Source organism: Semicossyphus pulcher, unplaced genomic scaffold, assembly GCF_022749685.1.
Source record: "Semicossyphus pulcher isolate SPU_LCO1_2020_fin unplaced genomic scaffold, fSemPul1.0.p SCAF_7, whole genome shotgun sequence".
In the NCBI taxonomy this organism is placed as follows: domain Eukaryota; kingdom Metazoa; phylum Chordata; class Actinopteri; order Labriformes; family Labridae; genus Semicossyphus; species Semicossyphus pulcher.
The window spans coordinates 21,059,511-21,075,283 of NW_027211748.1; the positions used below are offsets into that span (position 1 = coordinate 21,059,511).

Genomic DNA, 15,773 nt, shown 5'->3' on the forward strand with positions numbered 1-15,773 from the left:
TTAACATCTCTATAGGTGCATGCAAGGACACCATGCGACCCAGCCCCCACAAACAAAGCCAGATAGATGATCTAATAACAGGTTGCACCAGGGATGCTATAAGCAGTTGCCTCGCTTACTTACCATTTATAGCTTGGACTAAATAAATAGACAGCTAACCGCTGTTTTGAGTGCATCTCAGTGAGCACAATGCACAGGCAGCCTACCTGCACTGTGCGCGCTGTGCTCACTGCCAACAGTTTGCTCTGTTGGCACTGTGCCATCTTGCACCCTCCCGTTACCCGTTCTCTTCAAAAGAGGAAAAGGAATCTGTGCGTTTTGGTGCGTGTTCAGTCGGCTTAGTTCGGGACCTTTTGCGGTGAGGAGCTCGGGGTGTCTCAGCAGGCGGGACCGGGTCACACTCAGCCTCCGGTTCTAGCTCCAGTTCTGGCTCAGAATCAGACGTCTGTCGGCTTGCCATTTTCTCACAGAATAATCTCCATGTCACCTGAGTTTAAGCCTACAATTAAATAGTGCATGTGTGCATAATTAGTTTGGATGTCCGAGCCATTGTCTCGGTGTGCTTATCAGGCCATTACGCAAATGCGTCTGTTCTCCTCCCGCTGATGAAAGTACCAACGCTCAACAACGCCACTCTGTGGCTATAGGGGGTCGTTGAGGGTGAAAAACAACAATAAAAGGCGTCTACCTGTTTTTCTCAATGTCTAAATGACATCATTGTGACAAAGCAAGCATGCGCAGGAGAGGTATGTAGGAAAAGTCAGGGCAGGAGGGAAACGCATAATGACGCAATCATTTAATTTTTTCTACCACAACGCCAAATAACATCGTCTATGGCGGTTCTAGTGTTAAACATATAGATGACAACATAAACGTACATATATAGAAACATAACATAATGATAGAACAAAATTGCACATTCGAACACTTTGACTGGGAGGAATAAACACAGGTTCTAGTCCGTCAAAGTTTGTTAAGTCTCACATGGCCTCCTGCAGCTGTACTCAGCTGTATTAAGCTGATGAGACTATTTAATTACTCTGATATAGAAAGCTGCTGGTCCCATCAGTGCGGCATGAGGCTTCAGAGAAGACAACAATAAATACATACAGGGACCGAAGTTTCACATTGCTTATTACATCAAATACTATCATTTGAGATTTTCATGCATGCTTTGACATAAACTGCTCTTATTTTCCATTTCTCCACCAGCCTGTGAACACGGATTATCTCTTGTTCAAGCCTAAATATTTAAGTTTTGAGCATACAAAGGAATTGACTGAGTGATCAGAAATTATTCTGGTTTTGTTCCGAACTTTGAAGTAGTGTACATTGAAGGTAAAGTTTAAAATTTATCGTTTCATTTCAGGTTAAAGCAACGAAAGGAGTGAACGTTTCACTCCAAGTGTAACTGAATGAAGTAATTGAGCGTGAAGAGTCGGTGTAGGTGGAGGTCATGAGATATAAGTGCCAGTGTGAGTATCAAGTGACAACTGAAAGAAGATGCCACTTAAAGTTTACAGTGTGAGCGCCGAGCGGGGTTAGAAGCCAGTCAAAAGGCCCTTACACACTGCCAGTTCAAGGCGGGATTATTACGCCTCCGTCACACCCCGTCTTTGATGTAAAACGCGGAATGGTGGGGCAGAGTCGTCCTCTGAGCCGGAATCGGAGGTGGAGAGACGTAACAGAGGCGAAACAGTGTCTGTGTAAACAGCAGAGCCAGCAGGGCGGAACAGCGCCATGTGTGTGTGTGTGTGTGTGTGTGTGTGTGTGTGTGTGTGTGAAGCACGCGCCGTTTGTTTTCACCTCGTGCACACTTTGCTTCCACAACGCTGGAATGCTTTGTAAAAACACACACTGGGGCTGCTGCTTGGTCCAATGTCTAACAGCAGTGTAAAAAGGGCTACTGTTAAGCTTAAAAGACTCAAATCCTTAATAGTCTCTAATTTATGTAATAGGGCCTAAACTTCACAATAATAAACATCTAAAAAGTCTAAATTCAACATATTGTTATTTAAACATTTTCAAGTAAATAAATGTCTGTTAAGTCTCTATCTATCGCTGAATGAGGTAACACAATGGTGATTGAGACTATGGCCCACTGATGAAAGCCTTTGCATTTGCAGTATTACAGACTGGGTGTCTGTGGCGACTTTCACGTAAAAAATCACAAGCGGCGCCCAGTTAGTGACACTTTTTCCATCACCCAGCAGCGGTTGGTCTGCCAGAGAGGGTAGGCGGAGCTAAGCGGCTGCTTTTCCGCTCTCTGCAAGTGTTGCAAGTAAACAGTAATCTACTATGGCTGAACAAACAAAGAAAAGATGGATGACTACAGATACAACTTCAACAATAAGTGAAAATCCGAAGAAAAAGAAACAGATTGGACGCTCAGATGAAGGCAAACAGTCTGAAAAGGAAAGCGACCGTCAGCGAGGAGAATCAAGAGTTACAACCGGAGCCAACCGTGGACATGTGGTTATCCTGGATGTATGAGCCCTTATCTCCATTAGGTGCTGCCAAATAGAACGAAACTGAGGACTTCGAGATTATAACTTTGGTGTTCTTGAAACTTTTCTGATTGGTTTTAATCTGGTCTGGTTAGGCTTTGATATTTGTTACGTTATGTGAACCATTCATAAGAACAGTAACATGTAACCACTGCAGATAGCGAGATAGCTTCCTGCTAACATTTCCCTCCGCTCCTCTTGATTGACCATCACTTTGCTTCTCACTAATAAAACACTCACTTTCCACACTGCCGGCCAAAAAGTTACTGCAGGAAGAAAGGGGAAAGGTCAGAGCGTTCAGGTCCAAAAGGAGAAACCACAACTTCATCTATTCTGAATGTTCCAAGACGAAAGGAGCAGTAAGAAGTTAGCCTCTGACACAACTTCTCAGTAATAATAATTTGATGTACGTTTCTCTTCACACGATGTCTTTGTGGATATTCAGAGACTCTCACTTTTGATAATATTTATCCATTTTGACTATTTCAAGCCAAATTTCCAGAGAAAGTTAGTTTGAACTGAAATAAGATTTCAGCCGAAGTGTCAGCTAAGGTGTAAGTACTGAAGGAAGTTGTCAGAGTTGTGATCCATCAGAGGTGTTGAAGGTGTTGGTCATAGGTGGAGATCTGACACTTGAAATGGTTTGAAGTGTCAATCAAAGGGGAAGCATTAAAGGGAGTTGAGACACTGGTTATAGAGTAAGAAATGAAAGCAGCTGAGCGATGTACAAGAGGGGTTTAATGTCCTCTATGATTACATCCAGCTAAAGTCAATTATGGCCAACTTCAGAGGAAATGACTTTGTATAAAAACTTCTTCCCTTGTCACCCAGCCCGTCTTCGAGCCCACTCCTCATAAACCACAGTGTTACGTGCGACTCTACAGAGCAGTGGAAACAAATGCAGACGCTCTAAAGCGAGTCAACATGTTCCATTTGGCTAGTTTTCAGTTATTGATTCAGCTTCTCAGGCAAATAAGCAACAATATAAATGGTCTCCATTATATTTCCCTACCTGTGCCCCCTGCTGCAACTCGTGCAATGAAAATGAAGATAAATGTTTCCCATTCTGAGACTCTGAATGAAGAAAAAAAACATGTAGTTTAATTTCTTACTACAAACCGTTCTAATAAGTTTTCTTCTTCCTTTTTCCTTGAAACAACAACACTAAAAACTTTTATAGGATGGATGTTTGGACTCTGCTACACTTTTCCCCCACCACTAGACCCCTCCATCACCACTGACAACACTATAACGACTCTTGCCCGCGGCCTGCAGGAGCTCTGACTTCTTTCTAGACAAAGAGCTGTCATACAGGGCCAACAATGCAGACACAGCCCGAGTATGGGGCTCGGCTCTTTGCTCAAACTTTAATCACCCCCTGCTCCGACCACTGCAGCACGAGCTGCAGTCAGGCTGCTGAAATATTCTTTTAAAGTGAAACTCATCCCCCAATTCATACATGTGCTTCGACTAGTCCCTGCTTCAACAAGGCTAATAATAATGGAGCTGGAATAATGGCCTGATTATTGCAGCCCATCCAGTAAATTCTGCCACATTCCCCTCCAGAGACGACCTGGTCATCACTTCTTTCGGCTCGGTTTCTCTCCGCCTGTTCAGCGTGAAATAACTCTCCGCCTATATTCGGCAAAGCTAAACAGCCCCTCATTCAAAAAATCTCTTCAAAAAGAACAGCGTGTGTGCCTCACTGAGTGCTCACTTCATTTCTGCCCGGTGCTTAACCGTTAAAGGCTCGTACAGGAGCTGATTTTACCGTGCACACATTGTCCTCTTCTGAACATGAAGTATGAGCAGCTAAATGCCTACAGTAAAGTGTAACTGTCAAATTTCCCAAGTGACACGGCGCACGATCCAGTTTATCTGTCCCTGTAGCTCCACACACCATTATTCATCCTCTTACATGCGACACGCTGTGATTAGAATAGACGGCTTTGCCTACAGACAGGAAATTTCAACTGAAGATGTCAGAGTGACAAAACAGGACCACAGAGAGACTTTTCCCTCAGAGGGACGACGTGCCCGACACATATTGAAAGCAGGTACTTAATGTCAACTTCAGTGTCACCTGGAGGGTAAAACGTCTTAGCAGCAGGAAAGGCATGTCCACAAAACACGCAATCACTGCTGGACACATCATTACTTTTCAGACAGGCACACTCAAACAGCCTTATACACCTGCCTAATATTGTTTGGTCCCCCTTTTGTCACCAGAACAGCCCTGACCCTTCGAGGCATGGACTCCACTAGACCTCTGAAGGTGTGCTGAGGTATCTGGCACCAAGACGTTAGCAGCAGATCCTTTAAGTCCTGTAAGTTACGAGGTGGGGCCTCCATGGATCGGACTTGTTGGTCCAGCACATCCCACAGACGCTCGACTGGATTGAGATCTGAGGAATTTGGAGGCCAAGTCAACACCTCGAACTTGTTGTGTTCCTCAAACCATTTGTTGCAGTGTGGCAGGGCGCATTATCCTGCTGAAAGAGGCCACTGACATTAGGGAATACTGTTTCCATGAAGGGGTGTACTTGGTCTGCAACAATGCTAAGGTAGGTGTCAAAGTGACATCCACATGAAGGCAGGACCCAAGGTTTCCCAGCAGAACATTGCCCAAAGCATCACACTGCCTCCGCCGGCTTGCATAGTGCATCCTGGTGCCATGTCTTCCCCAGGTAAGCGATGCACACGCACTCGGCCATCCACATGATGTAAAAGAAAATGTGATTCACCAGACCAGGCCTCTTTCTTCCATCGCTCAGTGGTCCAGCTCTGATGCTCACGTGCTCATTGTAGGTGCTTTCAGTGATGGCGGGGGTCAACATGGGCACCCTGACCGGTCTGCAGCTCCACAGTCCCATACACAACAAACTGTGATGCGCTGTGTGTTCTGACACCATTCTATCAGAACCAGCATCAACAAGCAATCAGCAATTTGAGTTTCAGTAGCTCTTCTGTTGGATCGGACCACACGGACCAGCCTTTGCTCCTGACGTGCATCAATGGGCCTTGGCTTCCCATGAACCTGTCACTGGTTCACCAGTTTTCCTTCCTTGGATCACTTTTGGTCGGTACTGACCCCTGCAGACCGGGAACAGCCCACAAGAGCTGCAGCTTTGGAGATGCTCCTTACACTTGCACATTTTTCCTGCTTCACTTGCTGTCTAACATATCCCACCCACTGACAGAATCCATTATAATGTGATAATGTGTTTCACTTCACCTGTCAGTGGTCATAAGGTTATGGCTGATCAGTATATATACAGCAGTGTAGCAGCAGCGTTGAACTTTTATTATTTTTAGCAGCATTGTTAAAACACAGCAATACAACAGCGACAGAATGCCAGGGTGTAAACCTTGCAAATCGGGTGTAAAGACGACCACAAACCATAAAGCTAACAGGGGAAGCTTGATGCCAGACAGCATGAAGCAGGTCACCGCGGCTTCAGTATGTTGGCTGGGCTGACGCTCTCTGCTCCATTGATGAACGTCAGCGAGTTCGACCAAGTCACTTTTCGCTTGTCTGCCATCTAAGAAGCTCTGGTCCACTGGAATTTTATAACAATTTTAAATCTGACAATTAGAACATTCCAGGTGTGGCACTGGGGAGTACATAAATAGGGAAGAGGGGGCCGGGGTAGATGAAAGACAGCCACCCAATGGACGATGGCGACTCAACCAGCCCGAACCCACTTCACACACACTGAGGCAGAAGATTTCACCAGAAATACTGAGCCATTGTGTTTGGATACTTCATCCAATGTTTGAAATATTGTCCTTTTCTTGGCAGACACTTTGACTTGTCACAGTGAGAAAAAGTTTGACAAAAGTTTGATGGTTGAATCTTTAGCTGCTTTAGTTTCAGCACTGTGGATGCTGGCTCACTGTTCCACTGTCTTGCAAACAGGGACGCTTTCATCACTAATCTGATTATGGTTATGAAAACATAATATACACACTGTAAATCTGAAATTTAAATATGTACTTGTACTGTATCTATGACAGGAACAAGACTGAAAAAAACTGAGCAGAAGCCCACTGACACGTGTGATGAAAGTACAAATCAATTTCATGTCCCAACACTTTCAACCTAATTTTATTTCCAGTCTGTTCCTTTCACTTTGGTTCAAAAGTAATTTTTATGTTGCGGCACGCTGGCCAGATGATCTGTCTGAATAACTGACAGCCCGCCAGAGACTCAAGAGGAGACAAAGCCCCTTCTGTCGGCGCGGAGGAAAATTAGCCATCGGATATTTAATTTAGTCAGTGAAGGCTGTGAAGATATTCCATTCTACGAGTTCCCATCATAACACTTCTTGACACATTCGCTCCCACTCGTCCGTCCGCTCTCTGTGAGCGTTGGAGCCGCGTTGGACCGCTGCCCATAATCTACAACTCTATTTCTAACTGTCATGAAGCTGAGCAGAAAAGAAGGAAGGCTTCTGTTCTCAGTTCACTGCCTACTAAATGTAACATCATGTTGTCCATCATAAAGCCTTACTGTTGTCTTGATGCTCATTACCAAGCTTGTAGTCTTCAACGCCGTGACAAAAGGCTGCAACAGATTTGTGCCGTCACATGGCCGACGCATAAATATTAATTATAGGGCTTTGGGGACTGCTGTTTAGCATATGAAACAGTCTCTCTGTCAGGGCAGTCAATTAGTAAGCTAGCTCCTTTCACTAGACACCCCGCCTTTGATTGCAATCATTCAGCACTTACTCTACATTTCCTCAATTTGTCTGTGATCTCTGCCACTTCATTTATTTAATCAGAGTCAAGATTGAAGCTATTAGTCGGCTATTCTCCAGAGCTGACAACGTGAGAACGTCCACAGAGTGCGAACAGAGCCAAACCGAAAGTAAATATGGAACTTTTCTGACATAAAACTTGTGTGTGTACCTGTAGACATTCAATGTGTCATTTTAATGTCACTATTAGCATTATACAAGCACTTTGTAGACACATTGCCTGTTGTATGAATCTACAGTTGTTTTCTATTTGTATGTATGAGTTTACACTGGCATTTTTCAGAGCAAATATCAAATCCTCTCCTCAGGAGCTTGTTTATTGGACTTTTTTTTCTCCTGCCGTTGTCCTGCCAAGTTAGATTTGATGGCAGAGGGAGTCAAAACAAATTCAGTTAGTCCCAGTGGCTTCACTGTGATGGACTTGTCTATGTTCTTTGCTGCAATTGACCGCTCACTGAACCCCTCCTAAAACATGAATTGTCCAATCATAGCAGTCGCAACTAAGCACAGCAGACCTGTCGAGCTGTGGATTTGTCCTCATGTTGAAGTATTGTGCATGGGGGTATGAGAGAACATGGAATATAATGTTTTTCTTTCTTTCCAAAGCCAGAAACACCAGAGCAGAAGTGTGACATGTAGTCTACTTTTCCCTTCAAACAACCTGCAAGAGTTAGCAGGGCTGGCTAACTGTCAGGGGTAATGCTATCATAGTGTTACTCCCAATGCAGAGGGTTCCAGGTTACGATGCTGGCCTACTTAACTGGACTCCCAAACACATTGCTTTGTGCTTATCCTATATGCTTTTCCCCTCAACGTCATAAGTGAAACATACCCCAAAAATGCGAATTAGGGTCTGAAATTAACCGACCCTGCTAGCCTGTTGCCACAAAATTATACATACACTGTGGCAACCAAATATTACATGTAGGTGGGCCACTGTGGTCTGGTCCAGACCTTTTGATTTGCTCAATCAATTGACCAATAGCCGAAACAGATTGTAGCTAGTTGATAATTCTGTCTGATATATGGCTATCGCACTAGCATTAGCTAAAGCAGATGCTCCAGCTATTGAACTGCAGCAGCTGCAGAAGAGCTTTAGCAGACTCACTCAGTTATTTTCCTTTTATTTATTGACGTGTCTTAGCTAAGGAAGGCTGTGTCTAATTGCCTATAAGGGACCAATAATGGCCAATGGACCCACTGCTAGAAACTAGTACCTTCCATCCAAGCGAATAATGAAGCATAAATCTCATAACAACTGTACCTCCATGGTCCAAGTAGGCTAAGAACATTCTGGTGTTTCCTTATTATACTAGTAATATGGCAAACTAGTACATGAACAGAAACTAGTTCTAGTGCACTCGTACATAACGTATCAACCTGCTATTTTGGAAGTTAACGTGAAACATTTTAACTCATGAAGCCAACGTTAGCTTAATCTGCTAGCCGCAGCTGATACAATCTCCTAAGAGAAGCCTGATTTGTATTCCTCCGTCTGAAACTAAGGACCCATTGTTTAGAAAAAAAGAACCAGCTGTTTGCTCCTGACACAGTTTGCCTGAGAGGAACTAAACCGAGACAGTAAACACTCCAGAGTTTGAATAAAATGGTTTTAAACATGTTTTGTCTGAAACACACCCTAAGTTCCCATTAGCGGAGTTGTGGAAACCTCTTGGGGGTAAATGAGCTGAATGTAAAGAGTCTGTCAATCACCGGCATGGCTTGATTAGTCTGCCACAATGGGAAATCATTTATTTGCTCTGTGTCATATTGTGGCGGTAATGCAAACACTCTGAGAGTCTGGTGGAAGCTGAGTTCCATATTAATCTGTATATATGAATGCAAATGCTGCAGTGTGAGTGGCAGCACAGGAGTCTACAGGAATACAGCATGGCCAGTATAATGGGAACTGAAAAATACAGAGAGCACTTAAGCATACCGTGGCACAGTATTCTATAGACCCTCACAGCCTACGTAAACATGTCTATGCCATACAGGTGGTATGTGCTAAATAATAGGAAAATGTCTCTATATGGGGTAGCATTATGCAAATATGGAGGTTTCGTGATGGGGCGAGCCGAGCATGTGATAGAGTGATGAATATATTTTCTTCATGATTAGCTGTGATGAGCAGCATGATGACTGCCCGCTGGACAATCTGAGTCTCTTTCTGTGTCCGTCGTGTTCTTTTCTTTCACCGCTCTGAGTGATTGACTCGTACGTGTGCAACTCTGTGGACAGAATTTTATAATTTCTTAGAGTGCCACAACCTCACTTCACCTGCCTCGCCACAACATATAAAAAAAAAAGAAAAGAAAACCTGCCACCGCTCTGTTGAAAGTGGCTCCCTGTCAGTGTGTGTCCCAGCGGTGATGAAAATGAGTGACAGCTGCTGACACGTGGCCGTCAGGCAGAGATGCCGATGGAGACCGCTCAAGTTGGTAGGAGAGTTGCAAGTGTGTCCATGCGAAGGTGTCAACTGTCAGAACACCACTGCATGCATATGTTATTACAATATGCATCTGAAATATTATGTGTTTATTTTTAGAGTCATTTTGACAAATACCAGCATCCATTTATTACATTTTCATTCGAATCAGTCAGAAACATGAGCTGTGAAACAGTCGAGCTCACTGTAAGTGAAGTAATGTAGCTTACCCTTTCACAGATGACTGCTAATAGTTTGTTCAAACCTTGTTGGATTAAATTGCAAACCAAAGTCTGAAAACTGTGATGAATGACAGCTTGGGTAATAATTTTACTCATTTGTGTTTGACTAAAAAAAAAAAGTGTATAATTGTGTGACTGCACGATTATGGCCAAAATGATAATCACGATTACTTTGATAAATATTGAGATCAAGAAACTAAGATTTAAGGTTTAGGTTCTTTACCTGAATTGAGTGCACCTTTGCATTGTTGCATCATTGGTTTTTTCAGTGTGTCTATGGGAGTTGGGTGGATAGGGAATCACACTGTAAAGTGTCACTGGACAAGGACGGCGAGTAGTGACCTTCATACACTCATCATGCTGCATGTTGTGCTGTTTTTTCAGCTGGTTGAACAAGTTAGTTGTGCTGTTTTGCAGCGCACACACAGTTTTCATGCACTCTTTACATATTATTTTTTCCTTGCTTTGCATCACTTGCCCTAAACCTGAAACACCTCCAAACAACCGATGACGAGCCGTCTTGGGGCACCAGTTTCAGTTTAAAGAGTGATTTGCTCTCTTCATGTTTTAGTGTAATAACAAGCTGCGTTCAAAATGCGACTGAGCGTCAGTAGCCTACATGACACGTTTGCACAAACAACACTTCAAAGACGTAACTGATATACATCTTTGAATGTAAAAAAGTATATTTTGAGATTGGAATGAAAAACAAAGTGGCATTCACGAGGACAGCTACGTAATCTCTTCCCGTCTTCAACAGTTGCTGTAACTACGACAACCACACCACAGACGCATTCGGCTGAAAGTAACCAGTTAGCATGGTCGCTCGTTAAACCAAAACATCGGCCTCTGTTGTTCCTCTGGGGGCGGCTGGGGCTCAGTGTAAGAGTGGGTCGTCTCTCTATCTGAAGGTTGGGGGTTCGTTCCCTGACTGCTACAGTCACATGTCGAAGTGTCCTTTGGCAAGACACTGAACCCCAATTGGTCCCGGTGGCATAGCCATCGGGTCGGAATGGGCATAGATCTGATTGGAGATTGGCACTTTGGCTGCCAGTGTGTCAATGTGTGTGTGGAAGGGTGAATGTGACATGTAGTGTAAAAGCAGCTTTGAGTGGTCGGAAGACTGGAAAAGCGCTGTATAAGTGCTGTCCATTTACCATTTACTGTTCTGCTCTAAACCGCTCATGACATGAAGTGCCAGCTCCCCCAGAAGAGAAGCCAAAATTTCTCTATCTCCCCCTGGAGGAGCGGCTGTTAGTTTTCTACGAGCGGAGCATTTTAAACGTTACTTTCACCGTCAATCAATTATTTAATCGTGAGAATCCAAAATGTGATCAAGATTAATATTCGATTAACTGTGGAGCCCTATTGTGACTCTTTGTGATTCTTGTCAAACTTCATCATAGTTAAGCTGCAGTCTTTCCCAAATTTAGCAGTTAATGAACACGATTTTTAGAAACTTGCAGATCTGATTTCCTGCCGAGTGTAACACAATCTGATTTTAAGTACTCTTACGTCTTTTTGATGAATACGTGTGAAGCAGAGATAACTGGAAACGGGGATATGGCTTTGTCCAGAGGTGACAAAGCATCCTGTATGCTCTCAGATGCTCTGAGATTAACATGTTATGCTGTTTGTTTGCCAGGGAGAGACTCCAGGAGACTCCTGAACAAGAAATAGTCCCATCGTTTCTACACTTTTTTATAACATAGGGATTTTTCTGCTTGTGCATAGGTGTGGATATAAGTGCTTGATCGAGAAAGCTGAACTAGTTGTTTCCCCAGTGTCTGGTCCTTTTGCTAAGCTAACCAGCTGCTGTGTTTATATTTCATGAACAAAAGGTGAGATATATTTACCCCATATGTCCATCTACATAGACTTGGTCTCCGCTTGACTGACACATACATGTGTTTATCTATTTTACAATGTTAGTCCTTTTGTAAAAGTCGACTGTGTCCATGTCCATGTGAGAACATGTGTGTTTGTGTATGTTTGCCCCACTTCATCTTTATATTTGAGGTCAAGACTTCCAGTAAATCCAATGTTGGAGATAAAATCCCCTCCCAGTCTTTTTCATCTTCGCCCTCCTTCATCCTCGTCTCCTCACTGATTAGAGTCCCTCTGTAGATGTCGAGATGAGTTTCTCTGCCTCCTCCTCTGTCTCCTCTCTCTGTACAACCTTCAATCTCTCACTTCACCCCGAACGGACCTCGCCTCTTTCAGTCTCTCACTCTCACCCGTCTGACCCGCACTTCATTTTGCCGCTCTTACTTCCTAGACTCCACTTCTAACAGCTCTCTCCCATGGGAGAAAATTTGAATGCCCCGTGGCAGCAGAAGTCAAAAGGCTCTATGTCTGAACACAGTGACAGATGATTGCTCTTCCTTTGAGGTCTTATTTCTCACCCTCTTCTTTCTCTCGCTTTCCCTCGCTGTCTGCAGGTGAGCGGGATCAATTCATCGATGAGCAGGAAACGTGAGCAGCGCGTGCTGTTCATGGTGGTGATTATGGTGGTCTGCTATTTGCTATGCTGGCTGCCGTACGGCGTCATGGCCTTGCTTGCTACCTTCGGGCCGCCGGGCCTGGTCACGCCCGAGGCCAGCATCATCCCCTCCGTGCTGGCCAAGACGAGCACGGTCATCAACCCGGTCATCTACGTCTTCATGAATAAACAGGTAAGAGAGGGACGGAGGGAGGGGAGGTGTGCGCCTGAGGTCACCGCCTTTTTATCTTCTCTGTCACGAAGCAGGAGGCGGAGGTCGATTGTTTTCACGGTGGTTTGATATAATGGAAATGAGTCGTCGTTTTGTATTCGCATCAGATGTTATTATTTTGCCTTCTTGACACTGAGCAATCTAAATTATGTATTTGTGTGCAGGTGATGAATAAGAAGGTGTTTTTTCACATTCTAATCAAGCTATTTGTCACGGATTTGAGGAAAAACACTCAAGTTTTTCTATTAAAATCTCACACTGAGGAGATAATGTTACTTTTCGGAAAGATGGATTTCTACCTTTGTAAATGTGCATCAAAAGCATCACAGGGTCCTTTAATCAGCCGTCTAATGTCATCAACAATAAGGAGAGACGACCTGGCTCCACCTTTCCCGCAGCTTAATGACATTTCAGTGCATCTCAGGCCGCGTTGGACAAATCTAATATCTTGTGTAATCTCGTAACCCGGGCCTTCCATGTGACTCTAGCCATTTCCTGCTGCTTGTTTGTCGAACCAGAGGGGGGATTCGCAATGTCAAGAAAGGCAGCCCTCCTCTGAAGTGTTGATAATTACACTCGCCGAAGCTCTCAATTGACCTTGGCCTGGGTCCACTTCAGACAATATGATGAATCACTTTGGGAGTGATTATCTTTAATTGGGAGCTCCTATTCTGAGATGGTGATTGTGGCTTGGGACTGTTCCCACGCTTATTTACTACTTTGTTGTTCTTAATTAAAGTATCCTGTGAGAAGGTAAATAAAGCATGACACAATGAGTCCATGCCGCTGAAAGGTGACTTCCTTTCACATCTCACAAACCTCTATTCAGTGGAGTACTCAAGGAGGGCAATCACCCCCATTGGCGATTTTTTAAAGTTTGTTAGCATGTTAGCTTTTTGAAAAGTTAGCATGTACAATTTAAACATATCTTTAGAAAGAAAAAAAAAGGTATGTCTGTCTGCACACACACTCAGACGGAGAGAAATTGATGACCCACTATAAAGATCAGCGCTACATGTGATTAGAAAAGAGCAGAGGAGCAGATTTGCTTGTTGACCAGCAGGAGAAAATGTGCTTTTGATGTGAACAGGGCGGGCTCCTGCTGACACGAGAATTTACGTGTGTTTTATTAAAGAGGTGCAGTAGTTATACTCTTTAATCTAGAGCAGGGTTTGGTTTCACCACGCACTGTTTCAAATCACAACATTCTGGGTGCTGGTGCCCCGTGGCAAACAGCTTTTTATTTCTTTTAACCCCTGCTCCTCAAACAGCCGGAGTACGCCACTCCCTCTTTTACTACTATTATGACTTTAACTGCAGAACATAAAACAGCTTGTCGTCTATTTGTAAGTGTTGGGAATTACGGCTCTTTGAAGGGAGCCGGATCTTATGGCTCCGTTCCTTCCCGAGAGCTGGCTGATCATTCATTTTTTTTTGAGTCGCAAACGTGCCTGCACTTTATTCTCCCTGTGTCAACACACGCATATTTAAAATTCTTCACTTAATTGAATAATTTTAATACTTAAAAACCTGCTACAAATCAAGGATTCAATATTGGTCTTTAACATTTAAACAAAAGTTGATAAAATGTTTCTAGCATAGTAATGAAAGATCTATCCGTTTAAAATAAGGCTAATGTTAGCAGCCCATTAGCTTAGCTTAGCAACATTCAAGACTCCAGGAAATCACTGCTTGAAATCCAAGAAAGAGTCTGGCAGTTAACCTTAAGTACAACAGGGAATACAAATTTAGCTTTTGTACTTAATAGCTGAGCTTTTGAGATACCATCAGCACGATTTTGTTACTTTTAAGCAGAGCCATGCTAGCTGTTTAACTGTATTGCTGAACTAAATAGCTGCTTGCTGTAGCCTCACCTTAAAGAGACATCTAGATAACTTTGGTCTAATCTAATCTAATCATCCAAAAGACTGAGAAAGAGCACATTTCTTAAACTATTCCTTAAAGAGGGCGTATTAAACTGTTTCATATTTTAAGACATATATAAAATGTTACAATGTTGGATGTTCAGACTAAACGTGGGTGAAGTTTCAAATCTGTAGGTGAAAGTATATACGAGTAATCCCCAGGCTTCTCAGCTCTACAGGCTGCTGTGAACGGCAGGTTTCACACAGTTTTATATACACGCTGAACTTTGTGATGTCACACAAAGAAAGTGAGCTTGTAGGGGCGGGGTTTCTTAAAGGGACAGAGCTGGCGGAGTCGGCTGTGTGAGAGCCTGAGAGCACCAGTGTGAGTTTTTTACTGTAAATTATGCTAAGCTACTCCACAGGTATCACAGAGTGACATATAAAGCCCGAAGTTAGCATAATACCCCCCTTTTAAAATGCCTAAAGAAGCAACAATTAAAGTTAATCAATAACTTTAATTTAAGAGTTTAACACTGAAAAACAGAAGTTATCAGTGTTTTTCAGATTGATTAAGAGGGACTGTGTGGGTGTGCTTTGATTGGATTTCACTGTCAGTGACTGAACCATCGGACCAATCGGATCAAAAAACAGAACACAAAAATCCAAAAAGTGAAAGAAACATTAAAAAAGGTTGTTCTGTGTGATCCCATTACTTTTAGCGACACAACAAGCAAGAAAAAGTTTTCAGGGCACATTTGTGGTCACGCACACCTCAAAGTACAACACAGCATTGGAGGAAATGTTGCAATCTCGTGTCTGTCCATCTGTCACAAGTTGAAAGAGAAAGACTGACAAACTTTTGGGGCCCTCAGCTACTAAAGCAGACAGCGTTGGCCCTGCTCGTGCTTTTTGGCTGGAGGGCCAGAGAGACAGGAGACAGGATGAAAGCCAACAGGCAGGCTCCAACATCAGACATGTTTCATCAGTCACTCTGCGTGTTATGCCTCTAGTGGCCAACATGTGGAGAAGCACATCTGATTATAAACTAGCTTTACATATGAACTCAATTATGGATTAAAGACTAGGGGACACAAAGCCTTCGACTGCAAATAATTAAACACAGCAGACCTTAAAAGGAGTGTCACATTTATCATGCAACCCTCGTGTGTTTGTGTTTTTTTATTCAACCCACTGACGGATGGAAACAACATGTTTTTGTTGACTGGTTCAGTTGGAGCCTTTTTTTATTCA

General features: G+C 43.4%; 1 protein-coding gene across 1 annotated transcript in view; it reads left to right on the top strand.

Moving 5' to 3' along the window:
* Positions 1-15,773, top strand: part of LOC138611817 (vertebrate ancient opsin-like) — a 71,231-nt gene that overhangs the window by 41,828 nt on the left and 13,630 nt on the right. Inside the window, exon 3 of the mRNA XM_069685061.1 lies at positions 12,382-12,615. Within this exon, the coding sequence (XP_069541162.1) occupies positions 12,382-12,615 (234 nt within the window). The remainder of the gene's footprint in view (positions 1-12,381; positions 12,616-15,773) is intronic.